Here is a 22845-nt window from a genome sequence, read left to right as displayed (position 1 = left end):
AATTAATACACATAAATATATTAAGTGCAGCTGTGTTTAAAGTGGTTCAAATAGCCCCCAATAATTAAAGTGACAAGTGCAAAATGATGCTGGGTGATAAAAGATACAACAGGTGACGTAACAAATAAGTGTACCAAATAAGGGGGGGCAAATGGTGACTATAAAGTGACAAATGCTAAAACACCCAGATACTGTGTCCGATATAAAAAATATAATAATCAATGAGTCTCTCTCCAGCAAAACAGTGATGGGTGATGGGTGTTCATCCTATAGGAAGTGTTGGCAAATTTCTTTGTGCGTCCCGTACACACTAGTGGGTAACCCCGTGGTGGGTGGTGAGGTGCAGAGTGACCCCTATGATAGGTAGCGCTTTCACCAGAGATACCCACCCCACACAGGGGTATAAGGTGGGTATGTAAAGATGTAGGATTGGTAGATCCTCTCTCCTTGTCCAGGTCCTGGGGGGGACCACTGCAAAGGTCCCTGGTGGTCCAAGGGTTAAAGGATACCGGCTGTGTGCTGTATGGGTCTGGTGGGGTTTCAAGGGTATCCACTCCGGAGGACGCTGCTGAGGACGTATCCAATACGAAACCGGTACAGCGTGTTGCATCACTTCTGGTTCCCACATCGAGGCTTGGATCGTACAGCACTCAGGAAGCTCAGATTCACTGCCTGTATATCACCTATGTTTGTGAGTACCTTTTACCCTGCATATTTAAATAAAGCACTGTACCTACAGTTTTACACTATGTGCCTCTCTACTGTCTGATCCCTTGCTCTATATATACTGCGGACCCCCGGAGTGGATACCCTTGAAACCCCACCAGACCCATACAGCACACAGCCGGTATCCTTTAACCCTTGGACCACCAGGGACCTTTCCAGTGATCCCCCCCAGGACCTGGACAAGGAGAGAGGATCTACCAATCCTACATCTTTACATACCCACCTTATACCCCTGCGTGGGGTGGGTATCTCTGGTGAGTGCGCTACCTATCATAGGGGTCACTGTGCACCTCACCACCCACCATGGGGTTACCCACTAGTGTGTACGGGACGCACAAAGAAATTTGCCAACACTTCCTTTCGGACGAACACCCATCACCCATCACTGTTTTGCTGGAGAGAGACTCATTGATTATTATATTTTTTATATCGGACACAGTATCTGGGTGTTTTAGCATTTGTCACTTTATAGTCACCATTTGCCCCCCCTTTTTTGGTACACTTAATTGTTACGTCACCTGTTGTATCTTTTATCACCCAGCATCATTTTGCACTTGTCACTTTAATTATTGGGGGCTATTTGAACCACTTTAAGCACAGCTGCACTTAATATAGTTATGTGTATTAATTTTTTTGTATCAAGTTTTATATATACTTACTGGATTATCATAGATAGTATTTATTTTAGCATACGTCACTTTATACAGGTGGAACACGTTATGCACGGCTGCACTCACAGTTGTCTGTGAATACCTATTGACCATACCATTATTTCACGTAGTGCACACATATTTATTTCTGATTTTATGTATACAGTACCCGTCACTTACACGGTGAAGTACATGCACTTGTCACTTTGATGCACAGGTTACCTTATTAGGATTTGCACATTGGTTTTATTATATATTTTTATATTTGTTATATGTAGCTAGTCATAACACATATAATACTTTCTTTGATTACCAGACAGCGCCACTCCCTACCCCCCTCTTTTTAACACATCATATAGTCTTCGGACTATATTATAGGGAGGCAGCAGTCTCAATCATATATCACATCCAGTACGCCCTTAGCGCGGAGTCTTTCAACCTATGTTTTTTTTTACTGTCACTGTACGTGTAAAAGCATTTTAAGGTCTTTAAACACACTTTTAAAACAATAGAAACTCATTTAAACACATAAAAGATACTGAGAGACATAGCAAGAGCTATGGAAAACACAAAAATATTTATTTTCAATGATTTATATAGTAAAATAACATTACAAAAAAAAAACGCACTGGGACCGCAAAAACTGAACCGCGATGGAGCGGGGGTTTACTGTACACAGAAGATAACATCAAGCACAAAGTCTGTCCCCAGCAGCACATACATCCCCCACTCCCACACAATTCTGGCTGTGAAGGAAAATTCCAAGTATTTTAGTGTATGGGGGAATTTGTGATTGGACCCTCGGACACACATTGCTGACACAGGGGAGACTCCTCAATGGTGTTTGAGCTCCAATAGTAGAATTTAAACTGACTTTCTAGTTCTAATCCTAGCCTAGCTAAAAGTTAAACTCCAGCCCCAACTTTCAATTTTAGTTCTGGATAACCACTGTTGGGATCTTATTACTATCTGTATCCCCACTGAGGAGACTCGCAATCTCTGTTTGTCCTGATGTCACTGGAACCAAAAATGATGGGAAGTCCAAAACTTTACACTTTTAGTAGAGATGTGTTGGTGGAGTTCTCCTGATTTTTGGTTTAATTTTTAACACAAGGTACTCAGAATAATAGTAGACTGTATAATATGAAGTAGAAGTATTGTGAAATTCATATTTTGTTTTCTTTTGTCAAAGTGGTGGATACAGGGCTTTTTTTAGCTGGAACGTGGGGTAACACAATTTCAGCACCTCCAGCACTGTATGTATGTAAAAGCAATGAGTGCTGGGATGTGCTGGAGGGTCTATTGATGCTGGCTGCCGGGGATCTATTGTTGCTGGAAGGAATCTATTTTTGCAGGGAGATCTGTTGTTGCTGGTGGGGTATTTATTTTTGCTGGGGTGGGTCTTATGCTGCTGGGGTGATCAACTTTTGAGAGAGGGGTCTGTTGTTGCCAGCTGCTGGAAGGTCTATTGATGCTAGCTGCAGGGAGATCTGTTGTTGCTGCCAGGGGGTCTATTGTTGCTGGGGGAATCTATTGTTGCTAGCTGCAAGAAATCTGTTACTGCTTTTCTTGTCATCATTAACAAATTCCACAAAATGACACTTAGTTCTGTGTTCTCTAAAAGGGTGGTATTGGGAGGTGGGTAGGGGGTGGAACCAAGGGACAGTGCTCGGAGGTGGGTAGGGGCAGAGACAAGAGATGGCCCAGAAAGGGGGCGTGCCAGCATCTCTTTTCTCTGAGAAAAAAAGCCCTGGTGGATACAATATCCAAGGCCTATCAAGAACTTCTATGATCCCCCATCATTGGGGCTTCTAAAGCAAATTTATTGTTATGGGGCTTGCTCAGGTTGCTGGCCCTGGCCGTTGAGATCAGAGAAGCATGTTGGCTATTGTGTCCACTGCTGCCTATACTTATGACTCTCTACTCCTAAAATACTCCTAAATTGCTGCCTGTACCTACAATCCTTCTCCATCAGTACAGAAGTGGTAGTATTATTATAGTTCTGCATGTCTGTAAAGCGTCCATGAGGTGCCAGGAAACATTTTTGAACATCTGGAAATGCATGTAAAAATCTCCCGTGAACTGGCCCTGTTTTTTCACTCTAAAAAGAATCAAAGTACTGTGCATTAACTACTGTCTTTACTGGATGGTGATCAGATCCCGGTGCTATATCCCATCTTTCATTCTCAGAATATATCTGTCCATCAGGTCCTGTGCTATTTCCAAATATATCTGTCCATCAGGTCCTGGTGCTATTTCCCATCTTTCTCAGGATACACACTATATTACCAAAAGTATTGGGACCCCTGACTTCACACACACACATGAGCTTTAATGCCACCCCAGTCTTAGTCTGTAGGGTCTTTGCAGCTATAACAGCTTTAATTCTTCTGTGAAGGCTGTCCACAAGGTTTAGGAGTGTGTCTAATGAGGATGTTTGACCATTCTTCCAGAATCGCATTCGTGAGGTCAGGCACTGATGTTGGAGGGAAGCCTGGCTCGCAGTCTGCATACGTATTCATATCAAAGGTGTTCTATTGGGTTGAGGTCAGGACTCTGTGCAGGCCAGTCAAGTTTCTCCACCCCAAACTCGCTCATCCATGTCTTTATGGACCTTGCATTGTGCACTGGTCCAAATCATTTGGTGGAAGGGGGATTATAGTGTGGGGTTGTTTTTCAGGGGTTGGGATTGGTCCCTTAAGGCGTCAGCATACTAAGACATTTTGGACAATTTCATGCTCCCAACATTGTGGGAACAGTTTGGGATTGGCCCTTTCTCTTCCAACATGACTGCTCACCAGTGCACAAAGCAAGGTCCATAAAGACATGGTGAGTGAGTTTGGGGTGGAGGCAGAGGCGTAACTAGAACCTTCAGGGCCCTGATGCAAGAAACCATGAAGGGCCCCCCAGACCCCTGGCCGGGGCCCTTACCTTCAAGCCCAGGGCTCTTCCCACTAATCCTGGGGCTCTTTACACTCGTTGCATGGCCTTTTATTACGGTCCCGCAGCAGGATTCTTTCACAGGTTCTGCAGTAGGCCCCCTTCCTGCAATCTTGTGGGCCCCCTTCCTGCAATCTTGGGGCCTCCCCACAGTGGTGCAATGCCAGCGTCCGGTCGCAAGTGTGACCTTTGTGATCCTGAAAGTTCACCCACTGGTTTGCTACCGGGCCCCCTGGAGCATGGGGCCCGGTAGCGATTGCAACCCCTGCAACCCCTGTAGTTACGCCCCTGGGTGGAGGAACTTGACTGGCCTGCACAGAGTAGTGACCTCAACCCGATAGAACACTTTTGGGTTGAATTTGAGCACAGAGTGCGAGCCAGACCTTCTCGTCCACGTCAGTGCCTCACCTCACTAATGCGCTTCTGGAAGAATGGTCAAACATTCCCATAGACACACTACTAAACCTTGTGGACAGCCTTCCCAGAGGAGTTGAAGCTGTTATAGCTGTTATAGCTGAAAAGGGTGGGCCAACTTGATATTGAACCCTACGGACTAGAGAGGCCATTAAAGTTCATGTGCATGTAAAGGCAGGCTTCCTGATACGTTTGACAATACAGTGTGTATGTCCATCCATATTTTTCTACATGCGATATGGCACAGTATGCGGCACTTTACTCGATTTATACTAATGCTGTTATATTAGGGTTATACGATAGATAGTCTCCTATTTAATTTTCCTCATCAAATATTTGTCTCATTCTATACGTGATATAATAAACCCTCTATAAATGTTTGTAAGTTCCAGATTAATGTGTCAGTCTCTCTACAACACTGTGTCCTGTGCAAGAAGAGTATTTACGTAGCAAAACTGTTTGTATATAGTGAGGCGTTTTATGTTACGTTATACTCCAAGTGTTATTAATGAGATGGCAGCGGATTACTTCAGTAGAAGCTACAGAAAGGGAAAATGTTTGCGCTGCCACCCAAATTTGTGACCCCTTTATGACACTTACACTGGCCATAGATTAGTACATTTTCAAATGAATGATCTTACAGAAAGTTTCAGTATATTTGATGCTGGCTTAACGAATGTCATACAGAAGTACTTCAGAATTCTGTTTGCTTTTAAAATTTGATTTTGGAATTAATATTATTATTATTATACAGGATTTATATAGCACCAACAGTTTGTGCAGCTCTTTACAAGCAAAAGGGAGACAATACAGTTACAATACAATAAAATACAAGAGGGTTAAGCGGAGGACCAGGACCACCCAAAAGGGAAAGCTCTGTTTGTCTGCCCCCCCCCACTCTGTTGCTACATTTGGCACCTTTTAGGGGGGGGGGGGAGCGGGCACCTTGTTTTGACAGGTACCCGTTTGGGCCCCCTCCTCCTTCCCTTGAAGCCTGGCCCATTCACAGGCGCAGCACACTTCGCACATGCGCAGTAGGGAACCAGCTGTGCAAGGCTTCACTGCCGGTTCCCCTTAGTGGAGATGGTGGCGGCAGCAACCAATTGAAAAATCAGCTCGAGTAAGGACACCGCTGGATTAATGGACAGGTAAGTATCCTAATATTAAAAGTCAGCAGCTACAGTATTTGTATTTTTTATGACGGAGCCTGGAGCTCCTTAAGAAGGCCCTGCTTAGAGCTTACAATCTAATAGGAATACATGGACTTTACTTAAGGAACGCCACATACACTATTAGTAATTTGTTAATTCAAGAAACATTCTGCCCCTTCAAATTTTCTTGTCATTATGGTCAAAAACACATGTGGATTTCACCCCACCAATGATTAGAAGATCAAATGAATGTTCTTAAATAGAAAAATGTAAACATTTTCAAAATTCTACTAGCATATGGCCAACTTTGGAGTTTGTCAAATACCCTCAGTAAGGGAGAAAGGGTTGTGGGGCCAAAGCTGGGTGCCTGAATAGGCAAGGTGACAGGGACTCTTTATAAATGAACAAAAGCTACTCTACTGAATATTTTTCCTTCAGTGGTGCTGAGTACACATTTAAGTAGGTAGAACAGTAGGCAGAACTCTGAGTACATGGGCTCCTCAGGCCTAAGGGCCCCAAATAGGTACCTAAGGGCCACATATAGCCCTTGGCCTTCAGGTTGGGCCAGAGGGGTCTAGAATAATGCACCATCCATTGTAATCACACCCATCATCCTGATAGCTGTGTGTATGGTGGTCCCTGTGTGTTATTATCACCTCTCTTCCCTCAGGTCAGCTCACCATGATTGTCGGTCAGGTCGGATGTGGAAAGTCCTCCCTTCTACTAGCTATTCTCGGGGAGATGCAGCCGCTGGAGGGGAAAGTCTGCTGGAATAAGTAAGTTCATAGGCAATAGTTTTATTCAGTTGTGAACTTTCTTTATATCTCACAGAAATGTTTCCTAGATCATCGGCTCTGCTACAGCATGTAGCACGATCATGTTATGAATTATTTGATTATACATTTGTCCACTGTCTGAATGTTGTCTAACATTTTTAAATCAGAAAATACACAGCTAAAATACATTTGTGTGATCTTTCTTACCACAATACATAACCAGTTTTCTGACCTCCAGTGTAGTTGGGTAGCACAGCTTGGTCAAGGTCTCACCCAGTCTCCTGACTGGACAATAAAGGAGCATCTCAAGTCATTACTCTGCTCACTTTGCTGTCTTCTCCTGTCAGTAAGCCTCCAGTACTGCACTGATGGCCTGATGGGCTTACAGTGACAAGATTTTGCTTGTTCAGAGGATTACTGGAAGCTAATATAACGACAGAATTCAGGTACTAATATTAGACATGTTAAAATAAAAAAATAAACTATATATATTTATATATATATATATATATATATATATATATATACTGTATATATACATTATACAGTATATATATATATATATACAATGTATATATATATATATATATATATATATACAGTGGGTACGGAAAGTATTCAGACCCCCTTAAATTTTTCACTCTTTGTTATATTGCAGCCATTTGCTAAAATCATTTAGGTTCATTCTTCTTCCTCATGAATGTACACATAGCACCCCATACTGACAGAAAAACACAGAATTGTTGACATTGTTGCAGATTTATTAAAAAAGAAAAACTGAAATATCACATGGTCCTAAGTATTCAGACCCTTTGCTGTGACACTCATATATTTAACTCAGGTGCTTTCCATTTCTTCTGATCATCCTTGAGATGGGTCTACACCTTCATTTGAGTCCAGCTGTGTTTGATTATACTGATTGGACTTGATTAGGAAAGCCACACACCTGTCTATATAAGACCTTCCAGATCACAATGCATGTCAGAGCAAATGAGAATCATGAGGTCAAAGGAACTGCCTGAAGAGCTCAGAGACAGAATTGTGGCAAGGCACAGATCTGGCCAAGGTTTTATGGCAGAGTGGCCCGACGGAAGCCTCTTCTCAGTGTAAGACACATGAAAGCCCGCATGGAGTTTGCTAAAAAAACACCTGAAGGACTCCAAGATGGTGAGAAATAAGATTCTCTGGTCTGATGAGACCAAAATAGAACTTTTTGGTCTTAATTCTAAGCGGTATGTGTGGAGAAAACCAGGCACTGCTCATCACCTGTCCAATACAGTCCCAACAGTGAAGCATGGTGGTGGCAGCATCATGCTGTGGGGGTGTTTTTCAGCTGCAGGGACAGGACTACTGGTTGCAATCGAGGGAGAGATGAATGCGGCCAAGTACAGGGATATCCTGGACAAAAACCTTCTCCAGAGTGCTCTGGACCTCAGACTGGGCCGAAGGTTTACCTTCCAACAAGACAATAACCCTAAGCACACAGCTAAAATAACGAAGGAGTGGCTTCACAACAACTCCGTGACTGTTCTTGAATGGCCCAGCCAGAGCCCTGACTTAAACCCAATTGAGCATCTCTGGAGAGACCTAAAAATGGCTGTCCACCAACGTTTAACATCCAACCTGACAGAACTGGAGAGGATCTGCAAGGAGGAATGGCAGAGGATCCCCAAATCCAGGTGTGAAAGACTTGTTGCATCTTTCCCAAAAAGACTCCTGGCTGTATTAGATCAAAAGGGGGCTTCTACTAAATACTGAGCAAAGGGTCTGAATACTTAGGACCATGTGATATTTCAGTTTTTCTTTTTAGTAAATCTGCAACAATGTCAACAATTCTGTGTTTTTCTGTCAGTAAGGGGTGCTATGTGTACATTCATGAGGAAGAAGAATGAACCTAAATGATTTTAGCAAATGGCTGCAATATAACAAAGAGTGAAAAATTTAAGGGGGTCTGAATACTTTCCGTACCCACTGTGTATATATATATATATATATATATATATATATATATATATATATTAGTACATTTTTCTATTTAATATTTATTACTTTTTCTCTCCTCTTTATTTCACTTTTTTTTTTTTTTATAATATAAGCTCAATTCACAAAGCTAACACATCAGTGTAATGATCCGTATTTTCAAAAAAGTGATGGCTGAGTCTAATGTCCAATTAGAGTAAAAAAATGACAGTCACATGGCTAAAATAAAGATATTTATCCTTGTGTTAAGCTTTGTGAATCTAGCCTTTAATGCTTATTAAGCACTTTCTTTGCAGTGTTGCTTGACAGCTCTCATGTCCTCTACTATTTTTATCAAGATGTGGATCTCACCTTGTAGGGAAGTGATATTCTCCCTACCAGGGTCTCTGATGTTATGGAAATTAAATATGTATACAGCTGTAAGGGTTTGTTATATTTAGTTGTTCTTACGTGATTTAACTATTTTTACCTTTCTAATATGTGTATTATTAAAGTGAATGTAGAGTCAATTGTTTGTTTTTTAAGTTTAGGATAGCATTCCTTTGACACGTTTGTCCTGCCAGGGAGATTTTCCCTCACTTGTCCTAGAGATGCATAAGGGAAATGACAGGAAATCACTCCACAGCAAATGGAATTCCCATCTTATAAGATTATCACTGGGACAAATGTCCCCAGGGGAGTATTTCCTCTATTCCCTTTCTCTAATAACAACTACAATGGTCACTAGGACAAATAGGACAAATTTCAACAGTAGGCAGTGGCACAGAATAATGAAAGCACCAGATTAAAGAACATTGGGGTTGATTTACTAAAACTGGAGCGTGCAAAATGTGGTGCAGCTCTGCACAGAAACCAATCAGCGTCCCGTTTATTTTTGTTTGTTAAAGCTTAAAGCGGAGTTCCAGCCATTTACTCACCTGTCCAACGGTCCAGCGATGCGGCCGCCGGAAGCCTCGATCCTCTCCCTCGGCGCCGGCATCACTGCTGTGGGCACCCGGCTGTTACAGTTTGCGGCTTCACAGCCGGGTACCCACTGCGCATGCGCGAGTCGCGCTGCACGCCGTGATTGGCCGGCAATCTTCTGGGACCTCTGACGTGTCCCAGAAGATTGCAGGGAGGGAGGGGGAGAGGAGAACTTCCGCTCAGGGCGCCGCGGCGCTCCGAGCGGAAGTGGGAGCGGGTACCTGTCATAACTAGGTACCCGCTCCCCCCCCCAAAAAATGACATGCCAAATGTGGCATGTCGGGGGGTCAGGACTCCCTAAAGCGGAAGTTCCACTTTTGGGTGGAACTCCGCTTTAAGTTAGAAGCTAATTGGCTCCCATGCACAGCTGCACCAGATTCTGCACTCTCCAGTTTTAGTAAGGCCCCTTTCACACGGGCGACGCGCCCGACGGACTTAGTTTTGCTCAGCGAGGATCGATCCGCCGATCCCCGCTGAGCGGGCGGATGACAGGTCCATCTCCGCTCTGTGTGCAGAGATGGAGCTGTCAGAGCCCCGCTCTCCTCTATGGGAGATCGGATGAGAACGGACCGCCTGACCATTTTCATCTGATCTTATCCGATCCGATCCTCCAGACGGATGGAAAATAGGGTTTCCATCCATCTGGATTTCACAGACAGGATCGGATCGGATAGCAGCGGGTGACAGCAGAGATGTCTCTGCTGATATCCGCTGCTCCATAGGGCTGCATGGAGCATCTGATCAGGTCCGCTTGGAAAACTGACAGGCTGACTGGATCGGAAAGCCCATGTAAAAAGAGCCTTAATCAACTAAGGCTCCTTTCACACTTGTGCGACTTGAGTTCCAACTTGTGAGGCCCCCTAAGTCGCAAGACATGTGAAATGCAATGTTTCTCTATGAGAGCCATTGCAACTGACAAAGCAGAAGTCGCTGCGACTTCACAAAAGGTTCCTGCACTACTTTGGTCTGACTTTTGATGAAACTTTGGTCTAGAGCAGCCTTTCTCAACCTTTTCAATATAGAGGAACCCTTGAAATACATTTCTGGTCTCGGGGAACCCCTGCTAAAAATTAAAAATCTACAACTCATGACACATTAGTGTGACAGTTAGTGGGAAGAATGCTCCTTACTCTTGTCATCACGGGGAATAATTACCCCCCTACAGATAGCTAAAAGGAACAATGGAAACCTATCTGAGAGGCAGAAATTGCCTATTGCTCAAGGAACCCCTAGCAACCTCAGCAGGGACCCTAGTTGAAAAACTCTGATCTAGAGAATGTAAAGTCAGATCAAAGTCGCACCAAAAGTCGCATCAAATTCTCACTGTAAACAATGCAAGCGGCACGACTTTGTTGTTTAATGGTGCTTTTCCACTGCATGGAACCGATCGGTTAGGCTCGCTTTTGTGCTTTTCCACTGCTGGTACCGCATGGTATGGTGTAGGAACGGTTCGGTACGTTACGGTACGGTGGCGCTTTTCCCCTGCATGGAACCGAACGGTACGGCTCTCTAAAACAGTACCACCTCGATTGTGGTTCCAAGAGGTACCATACCGGTACCATATCCCACAATCCTTTGCATGCAGTCACTACTAGCCACTGATTGGTCAGAGAATCGTTGTTATCCCACCCACTTAACTTTAGTACTACTTTAGTGGAAAAGCAAACCATACCAAACCGTACCGAACCGTTCCAACACCGTACCATGCGGTACCAGCAGTGGAAAAGCAAACCGGGCCAAGCAGGGCCGAGTAGAGCCGAGCCGGTACTTGCAGTGGAAAAGTGTGTGAAAGGAGACTTAGAGTCCAAAATCCTTTAATTTTAGTGTTTGTTCATAACAAGGAACCACACAACAGCCAACTTTTTTGAGGGGCACTGACACTCCCTTTTCATCAGGGCTATAGTAGAAACATCAATACAAAAATGGAAATAGTTGGAACAATCATGAAAAATTGCATAATATATCATAATAGAATAGGATCCATTGTTAAACCTAATTCATATATATATATATATATATATATATATATATATATATATATACATACATACATATACATATATAGGCACACATGTGAAAAGGTAATTCATGATTATTAATGAATATAAATCATAATGTATCTAACTAACGGCAAATGCTGGCAAATAGTGAATGCCTGAAGTCTGATACCAAGATGCTGTTATTGGCTGTTCAACACAAAGAAATATATCCTAATAAAAGTTTGACAATAAGTACCATGATCACTGAATAGAAGCTATAAAAAAAGTATCAGAAACTTCTTATATCTAACCGATACTTCATTTTTAGCAATACATCTTTCCTCACTCCATCCAAAACTTAAAAAAAAAAACTTTCTTTTGCATACACCTTGTAACTGTAAACTCATTTTTCACAAAAAGACTGGACTTGGGAACTTTTTTAAAAGATATTATGGTGTGTGGTAGTTTTAGTGTTGTGAAATCTTCAGGTTGTGTTTATCCCTTTATGGAAGCTTATCTGCAACAATGTAAGAGAAAAAACTTTTTTCCATCAAATTTCTTTCCATCAAAGGGCAGATTGTTCTCTTTCCTAGCCGGATGCCCTCAAAGTATGAAGGACCAATTATTTATTTATTACTAAATCATTTCTGTCGTAACTTGCAGCCCGGATGATTGGTTCCCTTCCTCTGATGATGACGGAAGGTACGCCCTTGGCTGTGTGTGCTTTTGATGATACGTTTGTTTCATTGTTTAGGTGAACATGCACTATACAATCTGGTTGTACAATCACTTTTAGATCTACCCACAAATAGGTAATGTAAGGACCTGTCTGATTTCATGGAATCGTATAGGTTTTTCCTGATATTACAGAGCTTTGGTAAGTCTAAACCAGATTGTATAATCAGATTGTATAGTGTGTGGCCAAATTTAGATGAGTCATCTATGCTGTGAATCTCTAAGATGGTGGAACTTCTCGATACTTCCCATTGCTGGTGCAGCACAGGAAGTTATCATGTCACCCAAGTGTGCTGTGTGCCTCATTGTCCATCTCTCTAACTAGTAATCAGCCTGCAATTCTCCAATCATTAATCAGGTTTGTTGGAGGTTTTTTATTGTAATATATTTTTTACTCTTTTTCTTCTTGTTTTATTATTTCAATCTTGAAGGGAAATCCTTGTGTGCTCCTGAGCCTTGAACTAAACCTGAAATGAGAGACATATAGAGGCGCTATTGATGTCCAGCTTTGGAAATGCTAAGTGCCTGGCTGTGTCTGGGATGAACTTTCTGAGCCACAGCATTCTTTTGTGTTACTTGCTGCCTACTTCTGGCTAATGGGCCATACACACTATAAGATTTTCTGAAGACTTTTTCCTTTAGACTTGAGGTCAAACCTAAACACTTTCAATTTGTATGCAATCTTGCAGGCCCTTGCACTACATAGAAAAGGTAAATCTGAAGGAAATCTAACCACAAAAGTTGGATAGTGTGTATCCAGCTTTAGTGACACAAAAAAAGGTCAGCATTGGGGACCAGACACAATTTCCAGTGTTTGGTCAAATTTTTCCATTTAAATGAAAAGGATCAGAGTCAATGGAGAATGTGAAAATAAGGTGGTAATTGGTGGTTTCTGAAGGGCAAAAAATACAAACAGTACGTCTTGCAGTACATTCACATTTACAAGTACAGAAAAATACCTGTTGATCTGCCAGAAATCCATTGAGCTCCTAACTTCCTGAATTGAGCTGACAATGCATTGAAACCCCAGACAGCGTTGTTATACCCAGTGCCAGGACAGGGTCAACAAGAGCCCAGGGCGATCATGCTAAATTGCGCCCCCCCCCCTCAAGATGTATGAGCATTATGTGCCAGCAAAAATCCCCTCCCCCCAAAAGATTGAGCATCTGCATGCTTAGCTCAAATCCTCCCATTCCCATACCTCCCAACCCTTTGAAATGGGAATGAGGGACACCTATTAGCAAAAGTATGTAGTCAAAGGACACATCCCCTGCCATGCCCCCTTAAAGGAGAATTATACTTAATGCTTTTTTTTTTTACTACTATTCCTTTATATTGGCTTTTGACATTTACAAATGTGGAGATTTAGAATTTCGATGAAAAGTTTTACACTGGGAAACACTTTTTGAAAGATAAAAAGTGAATTTTATATACAACTATATAGATCAGACCAAAATGAGGGACAAATGAGGAGGCAAGAAGGACAGAGGGACTTTGTTCAAAATCAGGGACAGTTCCTTAACCACTTTACGACTGCTCACAGTAATATTACTGCGGCAGAGTGGCTCGTTATCGTCTGACGACGTAGTACTACGTCGTCAGACACTCCCCCTTCTGGGCGGCGCTTGCGCGCCGCCGGAGGCTCGCTCCCGCTGTTTTCATTCACAGCGGGAGTCGGGCCAGGGGAGGAGCAGCGGCGATCGCCGCTGCTCTTACCCGATCGTCGGGGATCGAGTCTGGTGATCCGCCCACTGTGTGTAAACACAAGCGGGCGGATCTCCATAGTGACAGGGAGTGACAGATCGGACTGTTCAGCATAGCTGGACATCCGATCTGTCCATGCCTCACTCAGTCACCTCCCCCCCTACACGTCAGTAAGCACCAGGCATACATTAACCCCTCCCTCTCCAATAAAATTAACCCCTTCCCTGCCAGTGTCATTTTTACAGTAACAGTGCATATATATAGCACTGATTACTGCAGTAATGTCACTGGTACCCCCAAAAGTGTCAAAAATGTCAGTCAAGGGTCCGATCTGTCCGCCGCAATGTCGCAGTCCCGCAAAAAAAATCGCAGGTCGCCGCCATTACGCGTTAAAAAAAAAAACACCAAAAATGACAGAAATCTTTCCCTTTGTTAGTAAACGCAATAACTTTTGCGCAAACCAATCAAAATACGCTTATTGCAATTTTTTTTACCAAACATAGGTAGCAGAAAACAAATTGGCCAAAAATTTTTTAAAAAATTGTTTTTTACATCTTTTTTGGGGGGGAATTTCATATAAAAAAATGTTAAAAATATTGTTATTTTTTCAAAATAAACGCTCTTTTTTTGTTTATAGCGCAAAAAGTAAAAATCGCACAGGTGATCAAATACCACCAAAAGAAAGCTCTGTTTGTGGGAAAAAAAGGACGTAAATTTCGTTTGGGTACAGCGTCGCACGACCGCGCAATTGTCAGTTGAAGTCGCACAGCGCCGAATCGCAAAAAGTGGCCCAGACGTAAGACAGCAAAATCCTCCGGTGGTAAAGTGGTTAAAATCAGGGACAGTTCCTTAAAATCAGGGACAGTCCCTTAAAATCAGGGACAGTCCCTCGAAATCAGGGACAGTCCCTCGAAATCAGGGACAGTCCCTCAAAATCAGGGACAGTTGGGAGCTTTGCATTCCACATATGCTCCCTGCACAACCCCCCCCCCCCCAAAAGTAATTCCCCCTTCCTGGCACAAATCCTCTACACCTCAAATTTCTTGTCTGAGCACAAATCACCCCCCCCCCCCCACTTCAAATTCCCCACCCAGCACAAATTCCTCTCCCCTAACCCTCCATCCAAGGACAAATCTTCTTCCCCCATTTCCTCTTTCAACACAAATTTCCGCCCCAAATCACCACTCCTAGCACACCTCTCCAAATTTTCCCTCCTACTCCTAGAACAATTCTTACCTTCTGCCTGCCCCCCCCCCCCAATTCCCCCCTCCCCACACAAATTCCCTCCCCCCAATCACCTTGTGGTGCCCCCAAACCTCACATGATACCACGGTGCCCAGGGCAGCCGTCCCTTCTGCCCACCCCTTGTCCCATCCCTAGTTAGACCTACCTTCTTCTAGCTACACCACAGAACTCCTCCTCTCCTGAACCCTATTAGCCCCCCATCCCTACATTCATCTCTTCATAACATAAGAGGGAAATGTGCTGTAGTCTAGCAGGGGAGAACTTGGCAGGGATTAAACATTTACATGCACTGTCAAGATGTACTGAGTTTGTTTTTTTTTTCTTGCCCTGACACACGCTTTAAGAGTGCAGTGGACTTTAATTGGCTTCTAAGAGTTTTTATTTTGTAAATGTTTTTTTCCCCTTTTTTAAAAAATATATTTTAAAGCAAAAAAAAAAAAAAAAGAAGAAAAGGTGAACTTACACCCTACACCCTCCTTTTGTGTAGCAGTGTGCATTGTTCTGTTTTTTCCCCCCTGTGCAGCAGACCATCTTCGTATCATGCTTTCTGAATGTGTTTCACACTCCACCCAAGAGTGAAAACTCACCCACCATTTTTTTAACCTTTCTGTTAAGGCAAAAACGATATATTTTTTTTTTTTTATCCATGTGGCAAACTTCTCTAATAGACATATTCCACCATTTATTGCAGATCCCCTCTATATGGATTATCTAGACATGTCAAAGGGTCACGATCTTTGGCAAAGTCAGTGGTGACTAAATGCATCACTAGTGCTGCGGTGCACACTATACATTATTAAAGTGGTTGTAAACTATTATAGATACCCACAAAAGTGACTGGCCTCAGGTGATACACAAAGATGAAGCAAGTCTTCCTACATACCTTGTACCCATGGCTTGAGTCCTGCTGGAACGCATGGGAACGGAGTTCCTGTACTTTTTCTACAGCAGGAACGCGGTTCCCGTTAGCAGCTAGTCCCCCCGACACGATCCCAGTGCCTGGCGCCATCTCCTACTCTGGGGTGGCGGGTCGGTAAGCCCAGATTGCGGGTTCCCGACTCGCCATCTCCGAGCACAGTGTGAGGAAAGGAGCCACACTAGAGGAAGCAGAGCCGATGCTTCCTGTATAGTGCCAGCTCTTGTCACAGGCAGAGTGATATCAAAGGCACTCTGCCTGTGTCAGGAGCAAAACAGGAAGCATCGGATCTGCAGATGAGAGAGGGAGGTAGAGAGAGAGAGGAGGGAAGGAGAGGTAGGAGTAGAGGGAAAGAGAGAGAGATGAGAAAGAGAGAGAGAGGAAGGAAAGAGAGGTAGGAAGAGCGATGAGAAAGATATATATATATATATATATATATATATATATATATATATATATATATATACAGTATATATAGAGAGAGAAAGAAGGATGGAAATAAAGCGATATAAAGAGACAGATGGAAAGAGAGAGAGGGATGGGGGAGAAAAGAACAAGTGAGAGAGAGAAGAAAGAAAGAAAGAATAGAGAGGGGCGAGACATAGAGGAGAAATAGAGAGGGAAATTTGCAACTCAAAGTATACGTAACCCACCATAGTACCCACCAGCAGTACCAGCCAGCAGTACCCGCCAGCATTACCCGACAGCAGTATCAGCCAGCAGTACCAGCCAGCAGTAGCCACCACCAGTACCAGCCAGCAGTACCAGCCAGCAGTACCAGTCAGTAGTAGCCACCACCAGTACCAGCTAGCAGTACCCACTAGCAGTACCCGCCAGCAGTACCCATCAGCAGTACCAGCCAGCAGTATCCACCAGTAGTACCAGCCAGCAGTAGCAGGAGGCAGTACCCGCCACCAGTACCCACCAGCAGTACCTGCCAGCAGTACCCGCCAGCAGTAGCCACCACCACTACCTGCCAGCAGTACCAGTCAGCAATAGCCACCACCAGTACCAGCCAGCAGTACCCACTAGCAGTACCAGTCAGCAGTACCCACCAGCAGTACCAGCCAGCAGTACCCGCCAGCAGTACCAGGCAGCAGTACCCACCAGTAGTACCAGCCAACAGTACCACCCCTGGAGGACAGCCAGTTAGCAGACACCAGCCATACCTGCCTGGGGGACAGCAGCAGCCAGCGATACCTGCAGGAACCCAATTCAATCCAGTTAAAAAAAAACAGAAGGGGATCTGTCCCCTTCTGTCTGGGCAGGTCAGATTAGAGGGCCCATAGAGTAGAGCAGGCTGTGCCTGTGTCTGCTCTGCATATGCTGACATGGACCTGTCATCTAATCTGCCCGCTCCGCTCATTGTGGCCCGCGACCGGTTACCAAGTCGCTAAAGTGGGCCTCGCTCCTCAAAAGGTATATATACACAAACGCACACTTTTTTTATTTTTTGAGGTGGGGGAGTGGTAATCTTGGGTGAGTTCCCACACTTTTTTTCTCAGGACTTGACCCCTGCTTGTACATGTTTATCTGCAGCCCTCTCTTCTCTACATCCTCTTAAAGCACACAGATCAAAGGCTATTTCTCAGCCATGGGGTGGGGATCTGCTGTCACACACATTGCAGAGCTAGAGCACAGAGCTCAGTAAAACCCGAAACCTGAGTGGAGGAAATGAACACACACCCTCTGCACAGAATCTTAGGGCAATATAAACAGCTGAGGCTTTCAGATAGCTGCTATGTGCTGGAGGTGGGGGGGGGGGGGCAAGATGTCACCCAGGATGCTGTGGAGTTGGCTTGGACTATTATCAGTGACTCATGCAGAAAACAGAGGGAAGAGACAGCAGACATAAATCACACTGAGTGCTTTGGATTGAGGCCAATGCATTCTATAGAATCATATGCTTTGTTCATCTTTCGTGTTAGAGAGGCTGGGTTCACACTATTGCAAATTAGATGTGGGTTTCCCCGCATCCAATTTGCATGTCAGGAGATTGTGAATGGCTCTCTATGGAGCCGGTTTACATATCTCCAAGGCGGCTCCGGTGCTAATTGCACAGGAGTCCTGTGCATCTCCTGGTTCGTTTCAGGTCCGAATTCAGCCAAATATTTGGGCTGAAATCTGACCTGAAACGGTAAACAGGAACGCACCGGATCCAGTTCTGTGTCCCGCTCTGTGCGGCAGTGTAAACCCAGCCTCAGTCTTATTTCGAGATATTTTATATGACTAAATAAGGATTTTAAACAATGTACAATTTGCTTTTTTTTATTCCAATCTGTATGCATACAAAATCAGCTATTAAAAGTGGAATGTGTCTATTTGGAGAAGTTTGCCACAAGGAGATTTGTTGTATAAGTGTTTTGCCTTGCCATACCAGAAAGGTAAAATAATCAATAAGTGAGTTTTAGTTTGAGGTGGAGGGTAAAACAAATGAATATGGACTGATTTGAAAATACAGTGCTGTGCAAAAGTTTTAGGCAGGTGTGAATAGTGTTATTAGTTTATTTTTACCTATTAACAAAATGGAAAGTAAATGAACAGAAGAGAAAACCAAACAGCGTCAATTATTCAATTCTTCTAGGTACACTTGCGCACAGTTTTTGAAGGAACTCGGCGGGTAGGTTGTTCCAAACATTTTGGAACCACAGATCTTCTGTGGATGTAGGCTGCCTCAAATCCTTCTGTCACTTTATATAATCCCCGACAGACTCAATGATATTGAGATCGGGGCTCTGTGGAGGCCAAACTATTACATCCAGGACTTTTACTTCTCACTGAAGATAGTTTTTAATGGCATTGGCTGTATGTTTGAGGTTGTTGTCCTGCTGCAGAATAAATTTGGGGCTAATCACACAACTCCCTGATGGTATGGCATGATGGATAAGTATCTGCCAGTATCACTCAGCATTGAGGAATCGGATACCATTGATCCTGACCAAATCTCCAACTCCATTTGCAGAAATTCAGACTCAAACTTGGAAGGAATCTCCATCATGCTTCGTTGTTGCCTGTAGATACTCTTAAGTGTAACTCTCTCCAGCCCATTGGCAAGCAAATTGCCCCCTGCTGCAGCCAACTATTTCAAAATTTGACTCATCAGTCCAGAGCACCTGCTGCCATTTTTCTGCACTCCAGTTCCTATGTCTTCCTGCATAGCTGAGTCGCTTAGCCTTGTTTCCCTGTTGAAGGTATGGCTTTTTGGCCACAGTTCTTCCATGAAGACTATTTCTGACCAGACTTCTCAAGACAGTAGATGGGTGTACCTGGGTCCCACTGGCTTCCTCCTGCTCTGTGCTGATGGCACTGCTGGACACCTTCCAATATCAAAGGGGAAGTAAGCATTATGTGTCTTTGATCTGCTCCATTACGTTTCCTTGGCCAACCACTGTGTCTACGGTCCTCAATGGTGCCTGATCAATGGTGTCCTCAATGCTGAGAAATACAGGGAAATACTTATCCATCATGCCATACCATCAGGGAGGTATGTGATTGACCCCGAATTTATTCCTCAACAGGACAATGACCAAAACAAATAGCCAATGACATTAAAACGGAACTTCACCCAAAAGGTGAAGTTTTGCCTGTTTGCTTCCTCCCCCTACCCTCCTCTGTCACAATTGGCACACATTTTTTTTTTTGGGGGGGAGAAGGGAGCAGGTACCTGGTTATGACAGGTACCTGCTCCCACTGCCGCCCGAATCGCCGTGGTGATTCAAGCAAAAGCCCCCCCCCCCCTTCACCTGCAACCTTCTGGGACACATTATAGGTCTCAGAAGACTGCGGGACCACTCACAAAGTGCAGCGTGGCTTGCTCATGCACAGTGGGAAACCGGCTGTGGAGCTGCCGGTTTACCTTAATTAACCACTTAAGCCCCGGAGGATTTGGCTGCTAAAGGACCAGGGGTTTTTTTGCGATTTTTTACTGCGTGACTTTAACGGACAATTGCGCGGTCGTGCGACGCTGTACCTAAACGAATTTGACGTCCTTTTTTTCCCACAAACAGAGCTTTCTTTTGGTGGTATTTGATCACCTGTGCGATTTTTTGATCACGCGCTATAAACAAAAAAAGAGCGTAAATTTTTCAAAAATAACAATATTTTTCACATTTTTTTATATGAAATTCCCCCAAAAAAAAAGTAAAAATCAAAATTTTTTAACATTTTTCGGCCAATTTGTTTTATGCTACCTATGTTTGGTAAAAAAAATCGCAAAAAGCGTATTTTGATTGGTTTGCGCAAAAGTTATCGCGTTTACTAACAAAGAGAAAGATTTTTGTCATTTTTGGTGTTTTTTTTTTTAACGCGTAATGGCGGCGATCTGCGATTTTTTTTTCGGTACTGCGACATTGCGGCGGACAGATCGGACCCTTGACTGACATTTTTGACACTTTTGGGGTTACCAGTGACATTACTGCAGTAATCAGTGCTATACATATGCACTGTTACTGCAAAAATGACACTGGCAGGGAAGGGGTTAACTTTATTGGACAGGGAGGGGTTAAGTGTGTCCTAGGGGCGTGCTTTCTACTGTGTAGGGACATTCCTATTGGTGTAAAAGCAAAGATCAACCGTTCTACATAGTAGAACGGTCAGATCTTCACTTTTACACAGGGAGAACTGACAGGCAGCTTGTTTACACAAGCTGCTCTGTCTTTCTCCCTTCACAGGAGCGATCGCAGTGTGACTGGCGGACATCGAGTCCGCCGGTCACACGCACTGACTTGCCTGTGAACGAGCCGCGGCGGGCGCGCGCCTCGGCGGGCGCGCGCCCGCCCGCGATAGGCTCGCAAGTCAGTGACAGGCGAGTGACGTACCGATACGTCACTCTGCCTGGCCGGGGCTGACCGCCGCAGTATATAGTCGTGCGGCGGTCGGCAACCGGTTAAGATGCTTGCACCTGGACCCGAAACCCATTGAAGAATCAGCTCAGATGAGGACATCACTGTATACTGGACAAGTAAGTGAACTTATATTCAAAGTCAGCAGCTACAAATATTTGTAGCTGCTGACTTTAATTTTTTTGTAGGAGACTAAAGCTCCTCTTTAACCGCTTGCCGACCGCCACAAGTACATATACTGCGGCGGTCAGCCCTGGCCAGGCAAAGTGACGTACCGGTACGTCACTAGCCTGTGAGCCAATAGCGGGCAAGCGGGCACCGCCGGAGGCGCGCTCCCGCCCTCACGATCGTCCGCTATGAAGGGAAAAAGGCAGGCGGCTAATGTAAACAAAGCCGCCTGTCATTCTTCCCTGTGTAACAGCAGAGATCTAACGGTCCTGCTATGTAGGACCGTAGATCTCTGCTGTTACATGTAAAGCCACATCCCTGCACAGTTAGAAACACGCCCCTAGGGACACACTTAACCCCTCCTTCCCCAATAAAGTTAACCCCTTCCCTGCCAGTGTAATTTTTACAGTAACAGTGCATATGTATAGCACTGATTACTGTAGTAATGTCACTGGTACCCCCAAAAGTGTCAAAAATGTCAGTCAAGGGTCCGATCTGTCCGCCGCAATGCCGCAGTCCCACAAAAAAAAAAACGCAGATCGCCGCCATTACTCGTTAAAAAACAAAACAACAAAAATGACAAAAATCTTTCCCTTAGTAAACGCAATAACTTTTGCGCAAACCAATCAAAATACGCTTATTGTGATTTTTTTTTTTACCAAACATATGTAGCAGAAAACAAATTGGCCAAAAATGTTAAAATATTTTGATTTTTACATTTTTTTTGGGGAATTTCATATAAAAAATGTGAAAAATATTGTTATTTTTGCAAAATTGTCGCTCTTTTTTTGTTTATAGTGCATGATCAAAAAATCGCACAGGTGATCAAATACCACCAAAAGAAAGCTCTGCTTGTGGGGAAAAAAGGACGTCAAATTAGTTTAGGTACAGCGTCGCACGGCCGCGCAATTGTCCGTTAAATTCACGCAGTGCCGAATCGCAAAATAGGGCCTGGTCAGGAAGGGGGTAAAATCTTCCGGGGCTTAAGTGGTTAAGATCTATCTTCAGTGTGAAGAAAAACAAGGAGTCCTAGAAGTGATGGCTTGGCCCCCGTAGAGCCCTGATCTCAACATCATCAAGTCTGTCTGGAATTACATGAAGAGACAAAAGGATTTAAGGCAGTCTACATCCACAGAAGATCTGTGGTTAGTTCTCCAAGGTGTTTGGAACAACCTACCTGCCGAGTTCCTTCACAAACTGTGTGCAAGTGTACCTAGAAGAATTAATGCTGGTTTGAACACTAAGGGTGGTTACAACAACTATCAATTTGATTTCAATTTTTCTTCTGTTTGCTCACTTTGCATTTTGTAAATTGATAAAAATATACAATTAAAATATATATTTCTGAAAGCATTCTTACCTTACAACATTTCTTTACACTTACCTATTTTTTTTTTGCACAGTTCTGTATACCATTCACATTAGACTTCACATTTTTTTTATTGTACCTATTGATATTTGTGTATGTGTTCCTCTAAAATAAAGCATCTATTTTCAAATTAATTTGGACAGAAAGAAGAGTTCAATGGCGTCCTATGTATTTCTCTCAGCTCAAGTTTCTCTTAGCAGCACAGTTTTTCTAACAGTGATGTTCCTTGTGTCTCTAATCATTTACAGGAATGAATATAAACATTGGTGTGTAAGAGAGACAGACATT

General features: G+C 43.7%; 1 protein-coding gene across 1 annotated transcript in view; it reads left to right on the top strand.

Annotated features, from left to right (window-relative positions):
* Nucleotides 1–22845, top strand: part of ABCC9 (ATP binding cassette subfamily C member 9) — a 210267-nt gene that overhangs the window by 103971 nt on the left and 83451 nt on the right. Inside the window, exons 17-18 of the mRNA XM_082254775.1 lie at nucleotides 6552–6657; nucleotides 12243–12281. Of these exons, the coding sequence (XP_082110901.1) occupies nucleotides 6552–6657; nucleotides 12243–12281 (145 nt within the window). The remainder of the gene's footprint in view (nucleotides 1–6551; nucleotides 6658–12242; nucleotides 12282–22845) is intronic.

The sequence above is a fragment of the Pelophylax lessonae genome, assembly GCF_965119305.1.
Source record: "Pelophylax lessonae genome assembly, chromosome: 4".
NCBI lineage: Eukaryota > Metazoa > Chordata > Amphibia > Anura > Ranidae > Pelophylax > Pelophylax lessonae.
This window is presented reverse-complemented; position numbering and strand designations above follow the sequence as displayed.